At 42.1% G+C, this 25950-nt stretch overlaps 1 protein-coding gene across 2 annotated transcripts in view; it reads right to left on the bottom strand.

Moving 5' to 3' along the window:
* The window catches only part of MKRN1 (makorin ring finger protein 1), a 34570-nt gene extending 12866 nt beyond the window's left edge, over positions 1-21704 (bottom strand). The window contains exons 1-2 of one of the 2 annotated variants that reach the window (XM_077828162.1): positions 21474-21704; positions 5927-6055 (exon numbers count right to left, since the gene is read on the bottom strand). In XM_077828162.1, the coding sequence (XP_077684288.1) occupies positions 5927-6055; positions 21474-21622 (278 nt within the window). In that variant the 5' untranslated portion in view covers positions 21623-21704. The remainder of the gene's footprint in view (positions 1-5926; positions 6056-21473) is intronic. The other variant, XM_077828155.1, reaches the window with a different exon arrangement.
* Between the last annotated feature and the right edge of the window lie 4246 nt (positions 21705-25950).

The raw sequence follows: 25950 nt of genomic DNA, 5'->3' as shown, positions 1-25950 counted from the left end.
AGGACTGATACACAAGCACAGGGAAATGGAGTCACTGAGGCATAATACCAGAGGTGCCCTAAATATCCCAGAGCTAGATTAGAAAAGTGACCCTTTACATAAACAGAAACAGTTTACTTTAAAACCTACCAGCACTGTTTAAGGGGACAGTAGCTATTGGTGATTTTGCAGGAGATGAAGCAGTCTACAGCAAATTTGCCTGTGTGCTTCTTACAACAGCTTATTTCAAGCTAGCCCTTTCAAAGCACATGCAGATATGCTATTATTGAATACTTCCTACTTGCTCAACATTAATCACTGTGCCTCATTCAAATATCCTTCTGTCTAACTTCAGACATTAAAAACCAAACAGCTACTCTGACTCAGTAAACACACTTTCCCCATCCAAACTCCCTGGCCTTACATCCATGATGAGCACAAAAGGTGTCACTATTTCCTAATGAGAGACCTTAATCCCCTATGCACCAAGAGACTGAAAATGTTGCTTCCTTAGAAGTCCAAGTCCTGACAGCCATCAGGCTCCACAGACTAAAACATTAGTTTCATTTGCAGATCTGCGATTTATTTTTCTGTTAATATTTCAGAGATATTTGCCAAAGATTTTTACACTGATGAGAACAGTTAAAGAAGAAGATACAATTGTTAAAACATAAAGGCGAAGAAGTACTCAGTCTGATTGGAGTGGGCGTCCTAGTTCTGTGTAAATCAGTAACATTCTCAAAGGGAAGTCAACCATGCCTCTCAGCATGGTTCCCTTGCTCTTTCAATTGAGAATCTTAAGCCTTCACACCTACACACATCTTCAAATGAATGATGACTAAGCCCTGGTCTACACTACAGGGTTAGGTCGAATTTAGCCACGTTAGGTCAATTTAAAAATGACTGCCTCCACACAACCAACCCCAGTCCGTTGACCTAAAGGGCTCTTCAAATAGACTTCTGTACTCCTTCCCACCAAGGGGAGTAGTGCTAAAAATAGACTTTGCTGGGTCGAATTTGGGGTAGTGCGGACGCAAATCGACGGTATTGGCCTCCGGGAGCTATCCCAGAGTGCTCCATTGTGACTGCTCTGGACAGCGCTTTGAACTCCGATGCGCTAGCCAGGTACACAGGAAAAGCCCTGGGAACTTTTGAATTTCATTTCTTGTTTGGTCAGCATGGCGAACTCAGCAGCACAAGTGACCATGCAGTCCCCCCAGAATCGCAAACAAGCTCCAGCATGGACCGAACAGGAGACACTGGATCTGATTGCTGTATGGAGAGAAGCATCTGTGCAGGCCAAACTCTGATCAAAAAGAAGAAATGCAAATATATGCACCAAAATCTCACAGGGCATGTTGGAGAGAAGCTACAATAGGGGGACACAGCAGTGCCGCGTGAAAGTTAAGGAGCTCAGGCAAGCCTACCAAAAGAAAGGAGGCAAACGGTTGCTCCGGGTCAGAGCCCCATACATGCCGCTTCTATGATCAGCTGCATGGCATTCTGGGGGGAGGAGACACCCTACTACTATCCCACCACTGTCCGTGGACACCTGCAAAGGGGGAGGGGGGGTCTCACGCAACAGGGAGGAGGATTTTGTGGATGAGGAAGAGGAGGAGAAGGAGGAGAATACACAACAAGCAAGCGGTGAATCCGTTCTCCCCGACAGCCAGGACCTTTTCATCACCCTGGAGCCAATACCCTCCCAAGGCGGGATCCCCGACTCTGAAGCTGGAGAAGGCACCTCTGGTGAGTGCACATTTGTCACTAAAGTACAGGGTTTTAAAGCAATAGTGTTTAATGTTTGATTTGCCCTGAAGAACTGGGATGCATTCGCGGCCAATACAGCTACTGAAAAAGTCTGTTAATGTGTCTGGGGATGGAGCGGGAATCCTCCAGGGACATCTCCATGAATCTCTCCTGGAGGTACTCTGAAAGCCTTTGCAGGAGGTTTCTGGGGAGGGCTGCCTTATTTTGTCCTCCACGGTAGGACACTTTACCACGCCAAGCCAGTAGCAAGTATTCGGGAATCATTGCAGCACAAACCATGGCAGTGAACGGTCCTGGGTTTTGGTTGCATTCAAGCAACATTCGGTCTATGTCTTTCTCTGTTAGCCTCAGGAGAGTGATATCATTCAGGGTCACCTCGTTGAAATAAGGGAATTTTTGTAAGGGAACAGTAAAAGGACCCCATTCATGCTGGGCTGTTTGCGCTTGGCTAAAAAGGGATCATCCCGGAGAATAGCCACGCGGTGGGGGGAGGGGAGAAGGGATCATCCCAGAGAATAACCACACGGAGGGGTGGGGGGAGGTGTGTTCTGCACACCCACTCGAAAACCACAGCCCCTCCTTTTAAATGTGAAACCCAACCAGCATCGCTTGCTATGGAAAAGGAGGGCGCTGCAGTTTGAAAACATTCCCACGTTATAAAGGCGTAAAAAGCCAACCCCACGTACCAAAAGGCTTACCATGGCTGCCTAGAATTCTGTTGCCCAGCTTTTACCAGCAGGCGCTCAATATAAAAGGCAAAATGCAACCTTGTACCTAAAGCACATGTGCTGTCTGCTGTGAATTGCTTGATTCACTGTGAAAGAGTCTCCCTTTTATTCTCAGAAATGTATCATCTTAAATTTTACTCTCCCTTTTTGTCTCCCCCAGGTGCAAATGTTTCTACGCTCCCCCTACCATCTCCGTGCCTGAGGTTATCGCAGATTAGAAGACGAAAAAAAACGCACTTGCAATGACATATTTGCCAAGCTCATGCAGTCCCCCCGCACTGATAGGGCACAGCTTAATGCATGGAGGCATTCAGTGGCAGAGGCCAGGAAAGAATTAAGTGAGCATGAAGAGCGGAGGCAGGACACGATGCTGAGGCTAATGGGGGAGCAAACAGACATGATAAAGCATCTGTTGGAGCTGCAGGAAAGCCAACAGGAGCACAGACCCCAGTTGCATCCAATGTATAACCACATGCCCTCCTCCCCAAGTTCCATATCCACCTCACCCAGATGCCCAAGAACGTGGGGGAGGAAGCTCCGGGCACCCAGCCACTCCATTCCAGAGGATGGCCCAAGCAACAGAAGGCTGTCATTCAAACAGTTTGATTGTTAGTGTGACTACAATGTGGCCTTGTCCTTCCCTCCTCCCTCACCCCACCCGGGCTACTTTGTCCGTTATCTCTCTTTTTTTTAATTAATAAAGAATGCATGGTTTCAAAACAATAGTTACTTTATTTAGAAGGGGGGAGGGTGGTTGGCTTACAGGGAATTAAAATCAGCAAAGGGGGCAGGTTTGCATCAAGGAGAGACACACACACACACACACACACACACACCCACCCCTGTCACACTATAGCCTGGCCAGTCATGGAAACTGGTTTTCAAAGCCTCTCTGATGCGCAGCGCATCTAGCTGTGCTCTTCTAATTGCCCTGGTGTCTGTCTGCTCAAAATCAGATGCCAGGCGATTTGCCTCAACTTCCCACCCCACGATCAATGTCTCCCCCTTATTCACAGACATTATGGAGCACACAGCAGGCAGCAATAACAATGGGAATGTTCGTTGTGCTGAGGTCTGACCTAGTCAGCAAACAGCGCCAGCGAGCTTTTGAACGTCCAAAGGCACATTCTACCACCATTTTGCACTTGCTCAGCCTATAGTTGAACTGCTCCTTAATACTGTCCAGGCTGCCTGTGTAAGGCTTCATGAGCTATGGGAGCCATGGGAGCAAAGGGTAGGCTGGGTCCCCAAAGAAAACTATTGGCATTTCAACATCCCCAACAGTAAATTTCTGGTCTGGGAAGTAAATCCCTTCTTGCAGCTGCTTGAACAGCCCAGAGTTCCTAAATATGCGAGCATCATGCACCTTTCCCAGCCATCCCACGTTGATGTCGGTGAAAAGTCCCTTGTGATCCACCAGTGTTTGCAGCACCATTGAGAAGTACCCCTTGCGGTGTATGTACTGGTTGGCAATGTGGTCTGGTGCCAAAATGGGATATGCATTCCATCTATCGCCCAGCATAGTTAGGGAACTCCATTGCAGCAAAGCCATCCAGTATGACCTGCATATTTCACAGAGTAACTACCCTTGATAACAGAATGTCAATGATTGCACTGGCTACTTGGATTACAGCAACCCCCACAGTAGACTTGCCTACTCCACATTGATTCCCTACTGACCGGTAGCAGTCAGGCATTGCAAGCTTCCACAGGGCTATCGCCACTCGCTTCTCAACTGTCAGAGCAGCTCTCATCTTGGTATTCCTGTGCTTCAGGGTGGGGGAAAGCAACTCACAGAGTTCCAGGAAAGTGGCCTTACGCATGCGAAAGTTTTGCAGCCACTGTGAATCATCCCATACCTGCAAGACTAAGTGGTCCCACCAGTCTGTGCTTGTTTGCCTGGCCCAGAATCGGCATTCCACTGTATCAACCAGCCCCACTGTTGCCATGATGTCCCAACTGCCACAGCTCGTGCTTTCAGGAACATCTGTGTCCATGTCCTCATCAAAATCCTCCTCATGCTGGCGTCTCTGCATATAGTCCAGGATAATGTGCGAGGTATTTACAATGCTCACAACAGCAGCGGTGATGGCGAGTTGAGTGGGCTCCATGCTTGCCGTGGTATGGCATCTGCACGGGTAACCCAGGAAAAAAGGCGCAAAACGATTGTCTGCCATTGCTTTCACGGAGGGAGGGGCAACTGACGACATGCACCCGAAACTACCCGCGACAATGTTTTTGCCCCATCAGGCATTGGGCACTTAATCCAGAATTCCAATGGGCAGCAGAGACTGCGAGAACCGAGGGATAGCTACCCCCAGTGCACCACTCTGTAAGTCAATACTAGCCACGGTAGTGAGGACGCACTCCGCCGACTTAATGCGCTTCGTGGGGACATACGCAATCAACTGTATAAAATCGATTTCTAAAAATCGACTTCTATAAAAATATAAACCTAATTTCATAGTGTAGATATACCCTTAGTGGTATAGGCCAGAGTATAAAAATGGCTGTTCAGAGATTTCCGCAGGTTTACATTCATATAATAGTAATTCCACTACCCATGAGAGAGAAAAAAAGATTAGATTTTGTACTAGGTTTTATTTTGATATCATTAGTGTTCCTGCAGTGTGCAGCTGTATACAATCATGCTATAAATATTTGACTATATGCAGGTTTCACTAACTAAGATGTTAAGTCAGAGACCTAAGAGTAGCCTTTGAAGTTTATTCAATTTATGACTGTTTAGCCTTGCTAAACCTGTTCCACATTGGGACAATTTCAAAATCCTTTGCATGCACACTCCTCTTGTCAGAGAGTTACAGGCCTCTTATTTTAAGTAAGGTTAAGCTTGCATGAGCAAGTTCACACCTGTTTGCACAGACAATACTTTAGATGCCTCGCTACTATACTTCAAAGTTATATTCCCTAGAAAGGGCCTTAAAAGCGTCACATGCTCACTTTTCAACAGCTATGGGTACAATCAGAAGTACAGATGAAAGGGGAATCAGTTATTTCTGAAGATAACGACCCACTTACCAAGTGTAACTGATTATCGCACCAGCCCTGTCAGTTTGAAAAAGTCATCTAGATTTTGACAAATAGGTCTAATTATGCAATTGTTATCACACATGCCAGATCTGAATTCTGCTTGTATCTGAACAATGGTCTCCTCCCTCCCTTTCCCTGTTTATTTCTGCTGTGAAGTAAGCAATACATTTGAGACATCGCTGTAGGACTCAGCAAAAAGGAGGAGGTGGGTTGTGAAGGAGAGATTCTTATTAAAACAATTTGGCAGTTTCAATGGAATATAGGAAAATATTGCTCAAGTTTTGTTTTCTCTCTTATTTTCTCCCATTAATAGACATCCTCCATTGAGTCTTACACATTGGAACTTGAGGATGAAAGTCCCTCTTTCAAAGAAGTAACATTCAGTAATCTTTCCTTACCGGCAACGATCTCCGTAAGCACAGCATCCTCGCTGATAATACCTGCACACCATAGCAGACTGACTTGTGGAGAGATCATGGGAGTAACGGCAGTTGTTCCCTTCCTTGCAAACCCCATGCATGAAATACCTGCAAGACAGAAGATTACAGAAGTGGACCAATGGAAGAGCTATGCAGATTAGGATTTTCAGATATATTACCATCCAAAGTAAATGTAAATGAAATGAAAGCAATGTTGAATTAATAAGAACTTCAGTATTAGAGAGTGATGAGCTCCTGGACCACATGCCAATGTAAGGCTATAAATAAAGTTTAAATGAAGGTGATTAAGAATAAATCATGGTGAGAGGTACCCCATTTTAAATGCACCTTGTTTGTACTTCTAAATTTAAGATTATGTTGAGAGACTGCAAGGGTAGACTGCCAAGAAGAAAAAAAAAGCCAGTGAGCCACATGCTGCCCCAACACTCTGGTGCAGAGGGTAGCAAAACCCAGGAGGAGGAAATTGGAACACCAATTCTGTGAGGAGAATAGCAGTTTATTCTCTTACTTTGACCCAAGTACCACAGAAGCCCATTGATGGCTCTGGGCCAGGGAAAAGCCAAAACATATTCCCCAGGGGGCTGAAGTCTACCTGAAAGATACAGCTGGTTGTACAAACAGTAACACCCACCTCTAATAATACAATCTCTACCACTGAGGCCTTCAGTGTGGTCACTGAAGACGATATCAGCAAAGTTTCTGAAGGAGCTAAGCTGCCATAGCGAAGTCAGGATCCGAAGGAACCTTGCAGAGGTACTCTGCCTCAACAATATGGGTCTGCTGCCTGCAAGCATCATGAAATCAGCACCAATTTTGGGCCATCAGTAAATTCAGATTGCTGAACTCCATGGCAATCCTGCTCCTTGCTGGATGACTTGGAAGAAACTGAGTTTCCTACCCTATACAGATAGTGAAGCTCTTCACTCAACCTTTAAAGATAATCAGAACTGGAAGGGACCTCGAGAGGTCATCTAGTCCAGTTCCCTGCACTCAAGGCAGGACTAAGTATTATCTATACCATCCCTGACAGGTGTTTGTCCAGCCTTCTCTTAAAAATCCCCAATGATGGAGATTCCACAATCTCCATAGGCAATTTATTCCAGTGCTTAACCATTCTGACAGATAGGAAGTTTTTCCTAATGTCCAACCTAAACTGCCCTTGCTGCAATTTAAGCCCCTTGCTTTTTGTCCTATCCTCAGAGGTTAACAATAATTTTTCTCTCTCCTCCTTGTAACAACCTTTTATGTACTTGAAAAGTATTATCATGTCCCCTCTCAAAGTTAGCTTAAATACTGTAAACGAAATTCACTTGAATATCATGGTTATAATTAAACACAATTAAACTTAACGCAACATTGTTCTTGAGATTCAAAAGTCAGGAAATTCAAAGTTCTCACTGCATAATAGTCACATTGCACATATTTTAGAATACCAAATATGGTGCTTACATATGCCTACATATGTCCCTGAAAGGCAGCTTGAGATAACATTATGGTTCAAACTGTAAACACAAGTATAGATTCATATTCCAGATACTAGAAATTAAGTCATGACACAAGTGTTCAGATTCCAAAGTGAGCATTTATAAAATTTATATTAAAAGGTAAGATAATCTTTAAAATTTAGCTGGAAGCAATAAGCTAAACAGAACACTATTACATCCTGAGAGACTGAACCGGAGAAAGTAGCCACTCAAACTTCTTACATTTTATAAGTAATGTCGCTTCTCAAATTTAGTTATCAGAAAACTTTAGCTCTCAAACTCAACAACTATACTGATTTCAATATATTCAATATGTTTGAGAAAGTCAATAAATCAGAAACGTTCAAGAGAAGGTATAAATTTGAGGACCCGCCCCCCTAATTTACCATCTCAGGATCAAGATATACAAGTTGGTTTATAGCAATGAATCCTCATATGATCCTTCTTCATCAAAGACCAATTTAATCATTTTACCTAGGGTGCCCCTGAATTCTAAGTTAGCCCTAATGACACACTGCCTTGTAGCAACAGCTGTTTCTGAAGGGTTGGAATTACACATACATGGAGAACTAATTAATTTGGTTGTAACATGATTCAAATACAGATTCTTCGTGTCCTTTCAAGTTTAACCATGTTTTATGAAACCTGAACAGATCATCAAGGTCTGTGGGAGATTTTGCTGATGTGTCAAATGGAAATTAGCACAGTTGGAGTTAGTAGCTGGACCAAGCAGATTTCTTTAGGAGCTCACCCCTCTGATTCCCAGCATAAAGGCCAAACTCCATCTTTGAGCCAGTCTTCTTTCTGCGTCACAGTAAGCAGAACTGGCTTGAAAAGCTGCATGGGACACAATAGCACATGGAGAGGAAAACTGAAAACATACTCAAAACTCAACTGAGTAATTTGGATGGCCAGGACTGAGGCCAGAGTGGAATATGTGAAATGACCAGAGCCCAACTGGAACTGGCTACCAGGAAAGGTTCAGAGCGTGTACAACTGTAACTGTCGGTGTTTCAACAACTCCATATTAAGCACCAAAATGATTCAAGTTCTGGAATTCATCTTAAGAGAGGAAAGCCCAAACTTGTCAGATGCAAAGCACCCTCAATTCCCATTGAAATCAATGGGAGCTGAGAGAACAATATCTTGCAGGATCAAGTCTCAGGTTTCTACAGATGTTTATAACAATTTTTTTTTAAACTGGATTTAAAAAGTGATCCCTTGCACACTGAAGAGGGTCATCTAATCCCAAAGAGAGAAAGCATGTCACATAGCAGTGGCCAAGACTTGTATCAGCCCAATTTGGAACATGGAGGATGCAAGTAGTCAGCTCATTCACGCTCATCTCCTGCGAAGCCTGTTTAGAAATGAAGATATGGCAAACCAAACATAGTGAGATGGTCCTTCTATATTCTACAGCATATTGGACATAAATTCTGCAGACATTTCAAATGCCTGCAGCAATGTAAAATGAAAAAGCAGAAGAAAAAACAAGCCCCACATCCACCCCAGAGAAAGACTTTGCTTCTAAATTTTGAATTGTTGGTGTTGTCCTTAGACTATTTTCCTCGCTTTATTTTATCATGAGCCAAATGCCCCACCATGCTCCAGAAATAGTTCACACTCCATCTGCAATCCATATGCATATCACCTATTAAGCCTGATCTCTACTTCACCCACTTTTCACAAGACTTAACATAGTGTTAGACTTTGACTGCTACTGTGCAGTAGAAGTTTTTCTGAGAACTATCCACGGTGACTCCAAGATCTCTCGAGTAGTAATAGCTAATTTTTGACTCATCATTGTATACGTATATTTGGGATTATGCTTTCTAGTGTGCATTACTTTGGATTTATCAACACTGATTTCATCTACCATTTTGTTGTCCAGGCAGTCACCATCTTGTGAGATCCCCCTGTAACTCCTTGCCGTCTGCTGTGGGCTTACCGATCTTGAATAATTTTGTACTGTCTGCAAACTTTGCCACTTCACTGTTCAGTCTCTTTTCTAGGTCATTAATGAACATGTCGAACAGCACATGTCGAACAGAGTACAGAGCCTTGGGTGTATTGCACTGTTCACCTCTCTGCATTGTAAAAACTGACCATTTATTCTTACCCTTTGTGTCCTATCTTTTAACCAACTACAGATCCATAAGAGGACCTTCCCTCTATCCCCTGGCTACTAAGTTTCCTTAAAAGCCTTCGATGAGGGACCTTATCAAAGGCTTTTTGAAAATTCAAGTACACATCAAGTAGGTCACCCTTATCCACATACTTGCTGACTCCCTCAAAAGAATACTAATAGATTGGTTGAAACTATAGGGAAAAAAGGAATTAGACACACACATAAACTCAAATTGTTGGTGAAGAGTCAACATGGCTTTTGCAAAAGAAAATCATGCCTCACCAATTTGTCTGGTACTGAAGTTAGGCTCACTGGCCTGTAATTATCAGGATCACCTCTGGAACCCTTTTTAAAAACTGGCATTGCATTAGTTCCCTCCCAGTCATCTGTTACAGAGGCTTGTTTCAGCGATAGATTACATACTACAGTTAGTAGTTTTGTAATTCCATATTTGAGTCCCTTCAGAACTCTTGGGTGAATACCATCTGTTCCTGATGAATTACTTTTAATATTTATCAATTTGTTCTAAAAACCTCTTCTATTGGCACATCATTGCTGGACAGCATTTTAGATGTGTCACCCAAAAAGGATAGCTCTATGTGGGTACCTTCCTCATATCCTCTGCAGTGGAGACTGAAGCAAAGAATTCATTTAGCTTCTTTGCAATGGCCTTGTTCTCCTTGAGCACTCCCGTAACACTTTGGTCATCTAGTGGCCCCCACTGCCTGTTTTCCAGGCTTCCTATTTCTGAGGTATTTAAAAGAAAATTAAAAAAAAAATCTTAATGTTAGTTTGTGTGTCTTTGGCAAGCTGCCTCTCATATTCTTTATTGGCCTGCCTTATTATATTTTTACACCTAACCTGCCAGAGTTTGTGAATGTTAGCCTCACTAGAATTTGACTTCTGAATTTTAAAGGATGCTTTTTTGCCTCTAATGGCCTCCATTATGCAGCTGTTTAGCCATGGCGGCATTCTTTTGGTCCTCCTACCATCTTTTTGATTTGGGGTATACATTTAGTCTGAGCCGCTATTATGCGTTTAAGCAGTCTCCATGCTGCTTGCAGGCATTTTATCCTTGTGACTGCTCTTTTTAATTTCTGCCTATCTAGTGTCCTCATACTTGTATAGTTCCCCCTTTTAAAGTTAAATGTCATTGTGGTGAGGTTTTTTGGTAGCGCCTCCCCAAAAGGATGCTAAGCAAAATTTAATTATATTATGGTCACTATAACCGAGCTGTTCAGCTACAGTTACCTCTTGCACTAGATCCTGTGCTCCATTTAGGACTAAATCAAGAATTGCCTCGCCCCTTGTGAGTTCTAGGACTAGTTGCTCCAAGAAGCAATCATTTATGGTGTCTAGAAATTTTATATCTGCATCGTGCCCTGAGGTGACTGTCAGTCAATATACGGATAGTTGAAATCACCCATTATAATATCATTTTCTGGTTTTGTAGCCTCTTTAACCTCCCTTAGCATTTCACAGCCACTGTCACCATCCTGATCAGATGATCTGTAGTATAATCCTACTGCTATAATCATATTATTCAAGCGTGAAATTTCTATCCACAGAGATTGTATGGTACAGTTTAATTCATTTAAGATTTTAATCTTGACCTTTTTTTTTTTTTAAGCATAATGCCACTCCTTTACCAGCATGACCTCTTCACCAATATGACCTACTCTATCATTCCTATTTGTACTCTACTTCCATTTTTAATTTTTTAAATTTTAAGTGTAACCAACTGTGAATTGCCTGGATATAAGACTGAAGTATTCTATTGAAGATTTTCACTTAATTAAATTATTTACAACCTTAACTCTAACTTAAAGCTCACCTGAGAGGAGAACAAATATGTTTGTAACCCACTGTTCCAAAAAAGTGGTCACCTTTGAGTGCAGATAATCATAGTCTTGAATTCTAAGTTTCTATTTGCTTTTCCAGTAACTCCTGTTATACATCAAATGTTTTATCAATAGTACAACTATTAGTCAAGTCAATATGCAACATTTCCTTTCCATGGATTTGTAATGTCTTTCTAATAGATTTGTCTGTTCAAGTATATATCAGTTCTGAATTTAGTGTGTACTGCATTTTGTCTCCAAATAGCTCCATTTTGTTTATTCGGCCACTGCCTCCACCCTTTTCACTTCAGTGATGTTGACCTCTATGTGGGCCCTGCGAAAATGGATCTATTTCCTCTTCAGAGGATGCCCAAATGCCAACTAAGGAGAAAATATGTATACAATTGTTATTAGCACCTTTTGACATTTTTAAGGTGCTACCTGGGGACTGTGCCAATCTTTAATCTCAAAAAGCCACACAAAGCTGTCAGATCATGCTCATTTGTATTTGTTTAGTGTCCTGGAACTCAGAGAAACTTACTCGCTTGATATGAACTAAAAAAACCTCTCATTTTATTTCCAGACATACTATCTATGTTTTAACTGAAATATTTTTCTTCCATTCTTTTGTCTTATCCACCTGAAAAAAAATACATTTTCTATTTGTTTCAGATTAAGTTAACAAGCTAACCAGGCTCCATGGCCACTTCACTGTACTCCAGTAACAGATATCAGGTACAGAATTCATTAGTTAAACAGAGTTCCCTCTGCTGGCTAGGCAGCTGCTTCTAAGCCATAAATAAACGGTTTAAGTTCTCAGCAAAAATGGTGAATTGAGATGTGTATGTGTATACAGATCATTCAAAAGACATTATGAGCCAGTTCATATAATTTTTATAGGTAGCAATATAAGACTTCACTAGGATCAAAGCAATTGAGTTAGTAATCCGTTGGGGGGGGGGGGAACCAATAAAGAAATCTGAGAACATACAAATACATTTGAAGTTAACATTACAATTCCTAAATCAAAGAATCCAGGTCAATTAGAAATCTACTATAGTCATTTGAACACTCTTTGAAAGAGTTATCCTTCTAAAAATAAAAGAAAAACAAAATGAGTTTAATAAAGGCTAGTATTCTCCTTTCAGGAAGACAGCATTTCATGGAAGGATCAGGATACTCAGTAAAAACAGTCTTTTAAAATACAGTTGTTTTAGGAGTTCTCTTTATTCAGAAGCTACAATTAATTCCTGAATGGGAGGGTTATATGTTATTCACAAAGAAAAACTATATTCAAATACAGATATGTAACTAATAAAATCTAGATATTATAATTTATTACCAAGATACCAAGTCATTCACCTAACAATTGTCCATCTGTTTTCCCCCCCAAAAAGTTGTCATTCTTCTGCAAGTCTTACACTGTCTAAGGAAGCAGCCAAACAGCAGTCAATGCTGCTGTTATTAAAAAGAGCGAATGCTAGATTTGTTCTACTCCATTCCCCTCAAGAACTACCAACAGGGTATGCAAGAATTTACTCAAGGTAGAAATGGAAAATTGTTTGTTCTTAACATACAGAACACTTTGTACAAACTACTGACAGTGATCTAGGAAGCCATCATATCAATTTCATTCAAGTCCTCCAGTCTGCTTATGGAAAAAAGGACAGGAAAATTTAGAAGTTTGAGACACCGCAATACATATCCTTATCTAATGATTAAGTTGGGATGCCTCAAAATAAAAGGAGCAACAGGACCAATATTCATATTGCACTGTGAAAGTGTTGGAAGATATTAACAAATGGTGGTAGTTTTCCAGAAAAAGAAAGTTGAGGACAAAAATTATAAATATAAAAATGGTGCAGTTTAAGTGACAATAGCTCTTAGTACAGTTAATATTTGTTTCTATATTCCTATCATATGGTTTGACAGACTCTGCCATATTTCTTGTAAACTGAGATTAAGAGAAACATTTCATGGGACTCATTAAGAAATTCTACTTTTTGCACAAAATAGTACCCCTCGATTTATGGTGCACTGCTTGTAGTATTACCACCAACAAGAAGAAACTCCACAGTAAGTTTCTGTTTCTGATAATTGGTCAAAGCATCAGTTAATACATAATTTTAACCCCTTCAGTGTTCCTTCAGTCTTGGTTCCAGAAATACATAAGCGGAAGAGCCGCAGAAATGGAATAAAAGGGACAAACTAAGGTTCTTCACCCTGTTCACCTTGCCTCCCCACAATCATCTAATGGACACCACACTTGTAATATACCATGGCTAAGTACTCAACAGATTAACAAATCATACATTCAAAGGAGAGGTGAAAACTCAGATGAGTGATCATTTCATACCCAAGTGACATGAATATTTCGTCCACCATTCTAGGCACTTTCCACCTCTTTGGATGAAACAATGTCATTTAAAGTTAGCAAAAAGAACAGGAGTACTTGTGGCACCTTAGAGACTAACCAATTTATTTGAGCATAAGCTTTCGTGAGCTACAGCTCACTTCATCGGATGCATACTGTGGAAAATACAGAAGTGAGCTATAGCTCACGAAAGCTTATGCTCAAATAAACTGGTTAGTCTCTAAGGTGCCACAAGTACTCCTGGTTTTTTTGCGAATACAGACTAACACGGCTGTTACTCTGAAACCTGTCATTTAAAGTTAGGAAATTCTTCATACCTATGGCTAGTTAGGGAATCTATACTAGAGGCTTTAACTGCCCCACCTCAAAAAAATCAGCAAAGAGTAGTACAATAGAAACCTGCTTGAAAAAACATACAAGAAGTCAGGCAGAGTATTTGTCAGGTGACAGAGTCACACTATTACTAAGAAAGGAAGTTGCTCCAAATATTTGGGTTTAAGAAATATTCTATAGCTAAGAGAAAGTTTTACTGAAAACTTCAAAGGATTGGAGCATGTCTAAAGCATCCTCTATTTGATTAGTTCTAGTCAAGTGGCAGATCAGTTTTCCTTGGCGTGCCTAAGAGGTCATTTAAATTCTCAGAGTCAAAGAACAAGTTGTTTATGGAAGGCATCCAACTAAATTTATTTATGTATTTATTTTAAAAAATTCCTATCCCACTTGTGATCTAGAACTTGATCCTGCAAGATGGGTTAGTCTCATGCTTAAAGTTAAGCAGGTGCTTAATTGCGTTGTGACTGGAGCCAAAGAACTGAGCATCTTGCAAGAACAAGCCCCTGGCTGCTGATGGCATAACAAACAATACTAATGCGGGCACAATTCAATCTCTTCCCAAGACAAAATTGCTGTGGCGCTCCCCCTCTAGAATGATTTGGGTGCAGCTGATTATCCAACAAAACTTGAAGTGCAACTGTGACGGGATCCCCATGATGCAACCTGAACTGTGGGACCGCTGAAGCCTCTGTCCTCCCAACCTGGGCTCCCTCTCACATTGTGATGCGCAACAAGCTGCAAACCTCTCCAGGTACCGAATGTACATAGACATCCACCCAGTTGAGTTCCAGGAATACTTCTTCCAGCCACTCATGAATTAACAATATAGAGAGGCACCAGCCATTTCACCCAGCTCCCCAGCCTAGGACCCCAGAGCTGTACCATCTTGCCCTGGTCAGAAACCTGACCAGTGTAAGTTTATTACCTAGCTCATACCTCCCTCGATGTGGAGAGGACACGCACCAGCTTTTGTACACTGAGTAAAGGTTTCCCAAGCACTTCAAGCAAAATACACTGTTTTAGATAAAATATAAAACAGGTTTATTAACTACAGAAAGATAGATTTTAAGTGGTAGACATGAAAGGACAGAGATGGTTACCAAATAAAAATAAGTGCACAATCTAAATAGTAAACCTTATCATACCAGACAGTATTTAGATCAAGCAATGTTCTCACCCCCCTGCATGTTAAAGTGTCTAATGCACAGCCTTCCCTCCTGAAGCCTGGACCAGTCTCCTCAGACGATCTTCATCTTCTCGGGATCCCTGTTGTTTCCAGCGTAGGTGGAGAAAGGCCGCCTCACGCTGCAACAGTTCTTTATTTTATACCCTTGGCCCATGTGCCTGGCAGACACTAGCCCAGGCATGTCCTGGTGGGCTTTGCTGAGTCACAGTGAACAAGCAGCCCCCAGGTCACAGTGCAGTTCCCATTATGTGGTACTTGCATAGTTGAGTCATACAGTTTTAATGGGCGGTCAACACCAACCTAGCTAGGGATCCTTTGTGTGCCACTAGCAAACTTACAGTGTATATCAGTAACAATACAGCACAATCTCATAATTGTATACACACTAGTGATAAACATTTAGACAGAACAACAGGTTTCAGCAGATCATGACCTTTCATACAACAACTCACATGGCATGCTTTGTATGAAATATTCATCATTCATATGTGGTTGATATGGGGGTTACAGGGTGTCATTCTGAGGTACAGTGTGTCACAGTAACCATTATTCCTTTCATTTCCACCCATAAGCATTTTAGTGACTACCTAACATCAAAAAGAACACAGATCTACAGGGCATACGGTCTTACACAGAGAAGATGTTAAGATAGATGCAGTTCCACTATAAAATTCCAAAGCAACAACTGGAAGCCTTTACCACAAGCTGCAAAGTAGAGGGAGAATTCCCTATACACAACTCTTGAATCTCTGTGGATAACCATCCCAAAGTCTCACACACGACTGAAGAGCGTTGCTGACAACACTGACAACTCATCTAGAATATTTCAACCTTGTTTCTTCCTCCTCCTGCTCCCTAATCTCAAAATATTAAAACCTCAAGAATCTTCCCGTCTTCGTTTCAATATTACACTTTGTACCACGGACTGAGAACATCTGCCGAATAGCTGATATCCATCTGAAGTTAAGCTCTTCAACACGATGCAAGAGATTAAAACATCTGTCAGAGCAAACTACTTGCTCTGGACATCCAGGGTAGGAGAAGCATTTCTCATGAGTATTTAAGATTTAAGATCAAACAAGCTGCTTCTTGAGACAAGCCAGTAATCATCTTTATTTAGGAAGACTATTATGCCCTGTCACATTTCATGGTAAGATTCAGGCTTGTTTTACTAGAACTAAAATAAAACTTCATAGCAAGAACCAAGCCTTTTTACCCCAATTAACAAGGTACAATAAAAACCTCTCAAAGCAACGGCAACAAAAATTCTCTACTACTGAACCCTAGTAGCAAATTGAACTTAGGCAAACTATTCTTTTCACACGTTCACAACAGCTCGGAACTGCAATGTACAGTTAGCTTTAAAATCAGTGCTTCAAGTCGATCGAATCCGTCAGACGCAAGAAATTCACCAGAAAAAAACCCAACCACCACCACCAGGTAACTAGAAAGTTACTGAAACAGAATGAATTCCTCCCCATCACTCTTTGACTCCACAGCTAATATCACAGTTTTTCTGCAAAGCTTGCATTAGTGCACATCAGGTTAGCAGTTATCAAAGAGCAATTTGACAGCCTACTATTAACTTGGGGTTGCATACGTCTGATAAATTTTATAATTCCATGTCTATTTCTACTACACTCAGCAAAATTCTGTGGGCTTGAATACCTTTACATACAAGTAACTATGTATGGTTATTAGGCTGAGCAATATTGACACTGATAGGTATGATACTTAAGCACCATGGCAGTAGGTGCTTTCAAAATGACATGACTAGGTAACTCATCCATTCATCTGAGCGAACTGCAACAAAAACGAACATACACCAGATCACTAGTTTATTTAATTTAATGTAAACAGTTTGGTCTTCACAAATTAATAGAAAGAAAAGGAGTACTTGTGGCACCTTAGAGACTAACCAATTTATTTGAGCATGAGCTTTCGTGAGCTACAGCTCACTTCATCGGATGCATACCGTGGAAACTGCAGCAGACTTTATATACACACAGAGATCATGAAACAATACCTCCTCCCACCCCACTGTCCTGCTGGTAATAGCTTATCTAAAGTGATCATCAAGTTGGGCCATTTCCAGCACAAATCCAGGTTCTCTCACCCTCCCCCCCCCCCCCCAAACTCACTCTCCTGCTGGTAATAGCCCATCCAAAGTGACAACTCTCTACACAATGTGCATGATAATCAAGGTGGGCCATGTCCAGCACAAATCCAGGCTCTCTCACCCCCCCCTCCCTTTTTCCCAGGGACGGACACACACACACACTCTCCTGCTGGCAATAGCTCATCCAAACTGACCACTCTCCAAGTTTAAATCCAAGTTTAACCAGAACGTCTGGGGGGAGGGGGGGGGTAGGAAAAACCAAGGGGAAATAGCCACTCCCAGTCGCTATTTAAGCCTAAATTAATAGTATCCAATTTGCAAATGAATTCCAATTCAGCAGTTTCTCACTGGAGTCTGGATTTGAAGTTTTTTTGTTTTAAGATAGCGACCTTCATGTCTGTGACTGCGTGACCAGAGAGATTGACGTGTTCTCCGACTGGTTTATGAATGTTATAATTCTTGACATCTGATTTGTGTCCATTTATTCTTTCACGTAGAGACTGTCCAGTTTGACCAATGTAAATGGCAGAGGGGCATTGCTGGCACATGATGGCATATATCACATTGGTGGATGTGCAGGTGAACGAGCCTCTGATAGCGTGGCTGATGTTATTAGGCCCTGTGATGGTGTCCCCTGAATAGATATGTGGGCACAGTTGGCACTATGTAATCTTATCAAATTTGGGATTCCTTCCACCCCAAAGTATCTACACTAATAGCACAAATGAGACAATCTCTTACCTTCCAAGGTGCCAGGCATGACCATGGCTCACATTATTTTAAATAGACCAGTTTTCCAGCTTGTCAGTTCTCGTACAGGACCTAGCTTCCCTTGTCCAAACAGTCACATCATTTTACAGCTCACCACTCAGAATGGAGATATCCAATCCTAAATATCCACACCATTTATAATAGCAGGCTGTGGACACTCCAGGCCACATCCAAATGAGCAAACATCTGAAACATGGTCAGCCAGCTTCCTAGCTAGCTTCTTACAGTAGAACCACAGAGTTACAAACACCAGAGTTATGAACTGACCAGTGAACCACAAATCTCATTTTGCAACCAGAAGTATGCAATCAGCAGCAGCAGCGACGAAAAAAGCAAGTACTGTACAGTACAAAAAAAATAAAGACAAGGTAAGGAAACCATTTCTGTGCTTGTTTCAAATAAATTAAGATGATTAAAAGCAGCCTTTTTCTTCTGCACAATAAAGTTTCAAAGCTATATCATATCAATGTTCAGTTGGAAACTTTTGAAAGATCAACCATAGTGCTTTGTTCAGAGTTACGAACATTTCAGAGTTATGAACAACCTCCACTCAGGAAGTGTTTAAGTCTGAGATTCTACTGTATTACTTTCAGATAATGGTTTTAATATTTCAGGGTGCATTTGCTCTACTAGAAGAATATACAGGAGAAAAGACATGTAGTATGCGATTCAAAGCTAGAATTTGTTCTTTCTACTTCCTCCCAAGAATATTTCTCTATTTTACCTCCCCAAGTGGTTTTGGAATATTTTTACGATAGTATATTAAATATGTCCATTTTAAATATGTCCAATTGCAATTCAACACAGATTTTGCCTGCAAGATGAGCAGCTCCTTAATTATGCTTCTATGTAACTTGACATTTTTACTTTCTAAACAATGGATTTTATTTAAATGTTTAGATCAAACTCTTGACAGTTTTTCTCTTGCTAATTTCTAAAAGCCTGATATAATTACTTAATGTTTTCTAGTAGTCAGTAGTTGACTTTCAAGACAGAAAATTATTTGTCTCTGTCAAAATACTCTTCAGTTTTCCGTGAGGTTTTTTTGGTAATCCCACTTATCACATTTTACTGTCACTTCTTTAACTATATGTCGAATTGTCACACCCCTACTTTAATGAAACAAGTGTTGTATGTTTCACTTAGACAGATTTTAAAGTCAGCAAAACTGAAAAATTAGCTTGTGAAATGAAATATATTTCTCCCCTCTCTCTCCTCTTCGCATAAGAATTAGAAGAACATCCACTCATATCAATTCTGATTATCAAAACAAAACATTAAGGATTAAAGAGCAGAGAAAACTTTCATAGACCTGCTCATGACTGGACTGTCATCCTGTATATCTTATTATCAGAATGTGATTATAAACTCTTCAGGTCAGGAACCTGAAGCATCTTTATGGTTTGTAAAGCTCTATGTACGTTTACAGAACTATTGTTATAAATAGGCAAAACACTCCAAGCTACACTCTCTGATAGCAACTGCAATGTTGCATGTATTCTAGCTTAGAGAATGGCCACACAAATCTTTTGTTTAATTGCTGTACAAAGCGACAAGACATATGGTATTGCAGAATGACATGTTCTACCTCTTAATCCAAAAGAGGGATACTTTTTTACCTTTGCAATCTCCGACATATTTATATGCCAAGAAACCGAGCCCAGATATTAGCTTGAATTTTCAGTTTGCTGTGTGATACTGTAGTACTTGAATTATTGCAGATTGCAGTATGACCTGATTTTAGCTTAATTATTGTGAATCAATACAACATTTCATATTTATTTCTACTTGCAAACACCCCTCCAATATAAGGTTCAAAAGTGGCCCAACCTGCCAATCTTGCCCTGTAGAGTTTATGATTTGCAGATTTCTGTACACTGAGAAAGTCTCAGCAGAATGTGTCAAACCTCTGTATTTCTGATGGTTCTGCAGAAATAAAATAAGCTTGAAGGAAGCAAAATTATATAAAAGAATCATACAGTGTGTTAAAGATCTACATAATGTACTACAAAAGTGAGAAATCTCCCTACTTTTTTGTAGCTTTCTCCTGTGTCCTTGTTTATTAAATGTCAAACTTTGGGCATAAATCCAATATTTTAGTAAATGCTACATTATTTATATCTGAAACTGAGAATGTAACGCTCCCACATTTTACTCTTCCTGAATTTATCATCTTCTTTGGAACATCGCTGTGGGTCTTCCACATTGTGTTCTGACAGCTATGTGCATCCACCATTGGTGGGACATAATCCCACACAACAAAAGAGTTCCTGGTGTCTAAGCACGAACAGCCAATTGGCTCAACTACAGTCATTTCTCCATGCAAATACCTGCCTAGACACTTTAAAAAGATCCTCAGAATAGGTCATTCCTGCAGTTGAACAAGGTAAGCCAGCAGCCAGGAAGAACACCCTCTCCCTCAACCCTTCCCCACCCATCTGCTGCAGCAAGTTCTATCCACCCTTCGGCATTTTCCATTTGGAAGAAGCTGAAATTAAATGTATCTCACATAAACTGGTATTTTCTGCTTGGGCAATCCTACTTTTCTCCCACCACTCCAACTTGAATGAGGTAGGATAAGGTCTGCCTCCGATTTAAAAGAACAAACAAAATCCAAACACACTGGCTAAGATTTTTCATCACATCTAGCCATTTGGATTGCTTTGATTTTTGGTTGCCCAACTTGAGAGATCTTAAAAGAGCCGGATTTTTAGACTGCATGCACGCTCAACATTTTCTGGAAAAAAAAAACAGGCCTCTTTAAGAGATCTCCAATTGGACCAGCAAAATCTCTAGTCACTTTGGCAAATCTGGGTCACTGTGATGTTGGAGGGGAGGGAGGCGTTTAAAAAAAACCCCACACAACTCACCCTCCCCCAGCCTCCGAGACCACATCCGAGTCCTCCCTCTCGTTCACACGGCAGCGCCCAGAGGGCAGGCAGCTCCAGCTTCTTCACAACAACATAAAAAGTTTGAACAATTGTACAGCGGGCCGGGGCGGCGCCGGGAGGGGTGGGAGCGGCTGGGTTAGAGGCGGAGCCCGGTTTGGCGGGGGCCCTTCCTGGGCACAGCCACGGGGGTGCAAATCTACACGGAGACGATGCCTCCCTGGCCAGACCGCTGCCCGGGAAGGCCCGGGCAGAGGCGACGCGAGGGCAGGGACTGGGAAGGAGCCGGCCGGGCTGCAGCCGCCGGGGGACCCAGGCGGGGAAAGGGCAGCAGCCCCGAGGGGTCGCCGGTGTCGCTCCGCTCCCCTAGCAGCGCGTTACCTGCAGGTGACCTGCTTGGTCCAGCCGCCCCCTCCTCCCGACCCCGCTGCGGCCGGCGGCGGCGCGGGGGGCGCGGCTGTGGGGCTGGAGGCCGTGGCCGCTGCTCCCGGTGTTGCCGCTGTTGTTCCCGGAGCCGCAGCCTCCGCCATTACTGTTTATCCCACACAGCGACGGCACCGGAACTTCCGGGAGCACATCCTTCCGGTCAGGCGGGGGAGGGAGGGCGAAGGGACGAGCCGGGAGGGCCTCAGGGGACCCCTCGTGGCCCCGCCCCTTTGTTCGGCTGGGGCTGGAGGGGGGTGCCGCCGGGAAGGCGTAGACTCGGGATGAACACCCCCGTGGTACCGCCCACTCGGAAGGACAGCGCTGATTGGTGGATAGGCTCGTTAGTAACGCCCACTCCGGAGCGCGACGTGCGAGGCTGAGGGGGCTCGGTCACCAGCTCGGTGGGCGGGGCGCTTAGAGTCACTTGGCCACGCCCACTTGACCGAAGAATGGAAGCCGCGGGAGCCCAGAGAGCGAAGGGGTTGGGCAATTTCCGTAGCCTGCTTCCCCCTGCTGGGCCCCGAGCTCCCTCACTGCCTGCCTGGCTGTGGCCGCCTGACCCGACCCCAGAGCAGCAGCCGCAGGATGGGGCTGAGCCTGTGGCTAGCGGCTGCTTTAGGGAGTGGCCCCAGTGGCTGGGCTCAGGAGCTGCAGGGCAGTTTGAGGCCCAGCACATTATGTTTGCTGGGGCCCCAGTGGTCAGCTCTGTGCACGGTGCTGTACACCACAGTATGGAGATGCCACATTGCCAGGCACACATGCAGCTGCGAGACAGGGATCTCCCACAGCATCAGAGAAGCCCCGGCCTCCATGGGAACAGAAGCATCACAATCCTCTCACCCTAGAATTGGGGAGGCACACTGGCCAGCCATTTGGGAAGCCCACACGTATAAATACGAGGGCATAAATAGAGGCCTTCAGGGCCGGCAAGCCAGTAAAGCTGTCATGAGCAATAAATTCCTGCACACAGTGAAACATTCTTGGTCACACACAAAATGTCCACCTACACAAGACACAACTGAAATGGCCTCAGTGACATGCACACAACTGAAATGTTCTCAATCTCCCTCACACACACCCTTGAAATGCCCACAGTGACAATGGATATCTTCATTTCTTTAAGGTTTATAAACTTGCTCTTCGAGTTAGCTCATGTGATGTGCAGGCTTCCTGACCTCTCCCCTTGTCTATGCAGATTCAGAAACTTGGGCAAATCTCTTCAGAACAGCAAGAGGATTTGCCTAGCATCCCTAGGAACGGAATGGTTCCGCTTCAGAACCCTTCTTTGACTTTTTATATTATATAAGTAATTGGATATGTCAAAGGGGATATGTCAAAGGTATGAAATGGCTTAAAAGAAAAAAAAAAGTTTGAATAGAAGTTCAATAATTTAATGACATTTGCTCTTTTCAGATACATTATTGATATTTTAATCCACAGGCTTTTGTTTTTTTCCAGGAGAGGCTGAAATACGGGGGATGCCAATTCCTGTCTGTAATAAATATGTTAAATTTACTGAGTCCATTTACTTCCAAGTTTTATTTTTGAGATGTGCACTGGCAATTCTGTTTCCACAGACATTCATATAAGCACATTCATTTAAGACCCAGAAGCAATCTTATAATCTATGATTGCTTTATAGTGCCCAAATGTGTGCTAAGTCCTTCACAGATGATATAAGAAAGCATTGTCCACCCGACAAAGAGTTTACAGTGATGTAACCTAAGAAGTCCAGGTGACAAACCAGAAGGGACAGGGTGAAGGAGGATGCGGGTTATAACAATACAGTTATATGGGCACTTTGTTTATGTACTTGAAAAGATTTCATAATTTGAAAAATATGCAGGGGCAAGAAGGAAAATACTTAAATCAGGGAAGATAAATTCTTTTACCCCAATTATGCTTTGCAAATTAGCCATCCCAGAGAGAATCTGAGTGGCCACTAAGTAAACCTTTCTGCTCAATCCATGTCTTGGTATTATTTATTATTTGTATTATCATAGCACACGGGGGCCCTAGTCATGGACAATGGCCCTATTGTGCTAGGTGTGTACAAACGCAGAACAAAAAGACAATCCCTGCTCCCAAAAACTTACAATCTAAGTACAAGTCAAGAGAAAAGAGATGGATATAGACAGATCAACAGGGGGAGTACATGAAAACAATGAGACGATATTAGTCAGCATGATAAGCAGTACTTTCAGCACACTGGCAGCCAATTGCTATTCAAATTTTTATTTTTTTTCTTTTAAGTCCTTTCCCTACTGCAGTAATTAGGAACTTGAAGAACAATGTATATTATCCATGTCAGTGTTGCCAACTTTGCAATTTTATTATGAATCTCGCAATAGTTTTTGGTTTACTTAAAAGCCACAGCTCCTGGAGACAAATGAATATTTGAGAATCTCAGTTTTCATTAGCCCCCCCCCCCCCCAAGTTATAGCCCTCACAGCTGTGGTGAAAAGCTCAAACATGTGACCCAAGTGTATCTTAAAGGCCTTTAAAAAAATTAATAAATAAAGGGAGCAAATAAAACCCCTAAATGTATTCTTTGCTTTAAGCCTCAAGATTTTTTTGCATCTGACCTATGATTTTTTATTATTTAGGGTTGGCAATACTGCTCATTTCATCTTTCTGTCAAATACCTTGTTCAGGACCAGGTTGTAGTTATTCTGTGGTGAAGATCGTTTAAAATTTGTGCTGAGTTGTCAACCTCTGATTTATACTCCATCTGGGACTGGGAGGGTGTCAAATTTAAATTTACTCCCTCAAAACAACAATGACCAAATTAACTGGCCTCTAACCCAGCCTTTCTATTTTAGTCATCTGATGATAATACAGTACCACGCTACTTTATTTTCATAGTTTCTTTCATGCAAGTTGTATCTCAAAGTGTGTACAGAGTTAAAACAATTCAGTTACAAAGTTACATAACAATAGCAAGAGAAAAGAGGTGCAGTCAAGGGAGAAAACACGTTGAAATTAGATTTGAAAAGAGGGGAGTTAGTAAGACGGAAAAATGCAGAGGAGCTGTTCCAGATAGTAGGAGCTGCAGAGGAAAGGCTCTTGCATCAACAGTGGTGAGTTTGTCCACAGGGGCAGATAACAGTTTAGTGCTGAATGAGCAGAGGAAGCAGAGGAGGATTCAGAGAAATACAGGGTCCATTAGGTAATGAACGTTTTTAAAAATAAGGCAGTCAGTTTTGAGCTGAAGAGGGAAATGAATGTTGAGTGTGTGACAGATCTGGAAGTGGCTGTAACGATTTATTGATGTTACATGTTGAGTGGGTTATTGTGATGTCTGCTGTATGCATATATAAAGTCAGTGCCATAGCAGGTTGGTCAGGAAACGCAGGCAGGAAGGAGGACAATAGCCTAAATAACAGCATCTCAGTGAAGTCCCAGGATGATTGACTTTAATGTTGCTATTCCAACACTCCACTGAGTCACCTGACTGGTTTAACCAGGCTCAGAAAACATAGGAGAACAAAGGACTCATACTGGATTACAAAGGAATCCCTGAGGGCAGCAGGGTGGGTGGGGTATGGTTGGGGAAAGCAGAGACTGTTGGGGAACTTGCTGACATTCAAACCCCAGAGATTAGAAGTCTGGGTTAAGATAGGCCTACCTACAATTATAGGTAAAACAGTCATGCTTTAAAAATCCTTGCCTGTTATTGGAGCTCGTTGAAAGTTGCAATTTACATTCTGTAAGAAATTCTGCAGAAAGATCCAGTCCACTTTTGAACCAAAAGTAGAATTTTCAGAATTTCTTGTGGAAGGGAAAATCTGAAAAAAAATCATTTAGAAATGTTAGAAACTTTCCATTTTGAAAGTTCTGAAACAAAATTGAGCCAGGGAGGCAAGCTCTGAGGCTCCTGACTCAGTCATGGCTTCTGGGGCTTCTAAGTTCCCTAGTCTTTGGCTGCGTGGACTGATGGGGAGCTGGAAGCCCAGAAGCCCAGCAAGCCATGCCTGAGCCAGAAGCCTCGGAACTTGGGACCTGGGGTTCCCTGGGCTTCCAGATTCTCTGTCACAGAAATGGGATCCTGGAAGATCTGGCATCACTGGGATCCCTGACCTTGGGGCAGCCTGCACGCCTGGATGCCCTTGTGAACTAGCAGGAAACCTATAGACACCTCCATGTGTTTCGTCAGAAGTGAATCAAAACATTTCTGTTAGAGCTTTCAATTGGTCGCAGTTAACTCATGCAATTAACTAAAAAAAATGAATTGCAATTTAAAAAAGTAATCATGATTAATCACAGTTTTAATCACACTGTTAAACAATAGAATACCAATTGAAATGTATTAAATATTTTGGATGTTTTTCTACATTTTCATATATATTGTATTCTGTGTTGTCATTGAAATCAAAAAGTGTACAAAAACAAAACAATGTAAAATTTCAGAGCCTACAAGTTCACTCAGTCC

The sequence above is a fragment of the Eretmochelys imbricata genome, chromosome 1, assembly GCF_965152235.1.
Source record: "Eretmochelys imbricata isolate rEreImb1 chromosome 1, rEreImb1.hap1, whole genome shotgun sequence".
In the NCBI taxonomy this organism is placed as follows: Eukaryota; Metazoa; Chordata; order Testudines; family Cheloniidae; genus Eretmochelys; species Eretmochelys imbricata.
This window is presented reverse-complemented; position numbering and strand designations above follow the sequence as displayed.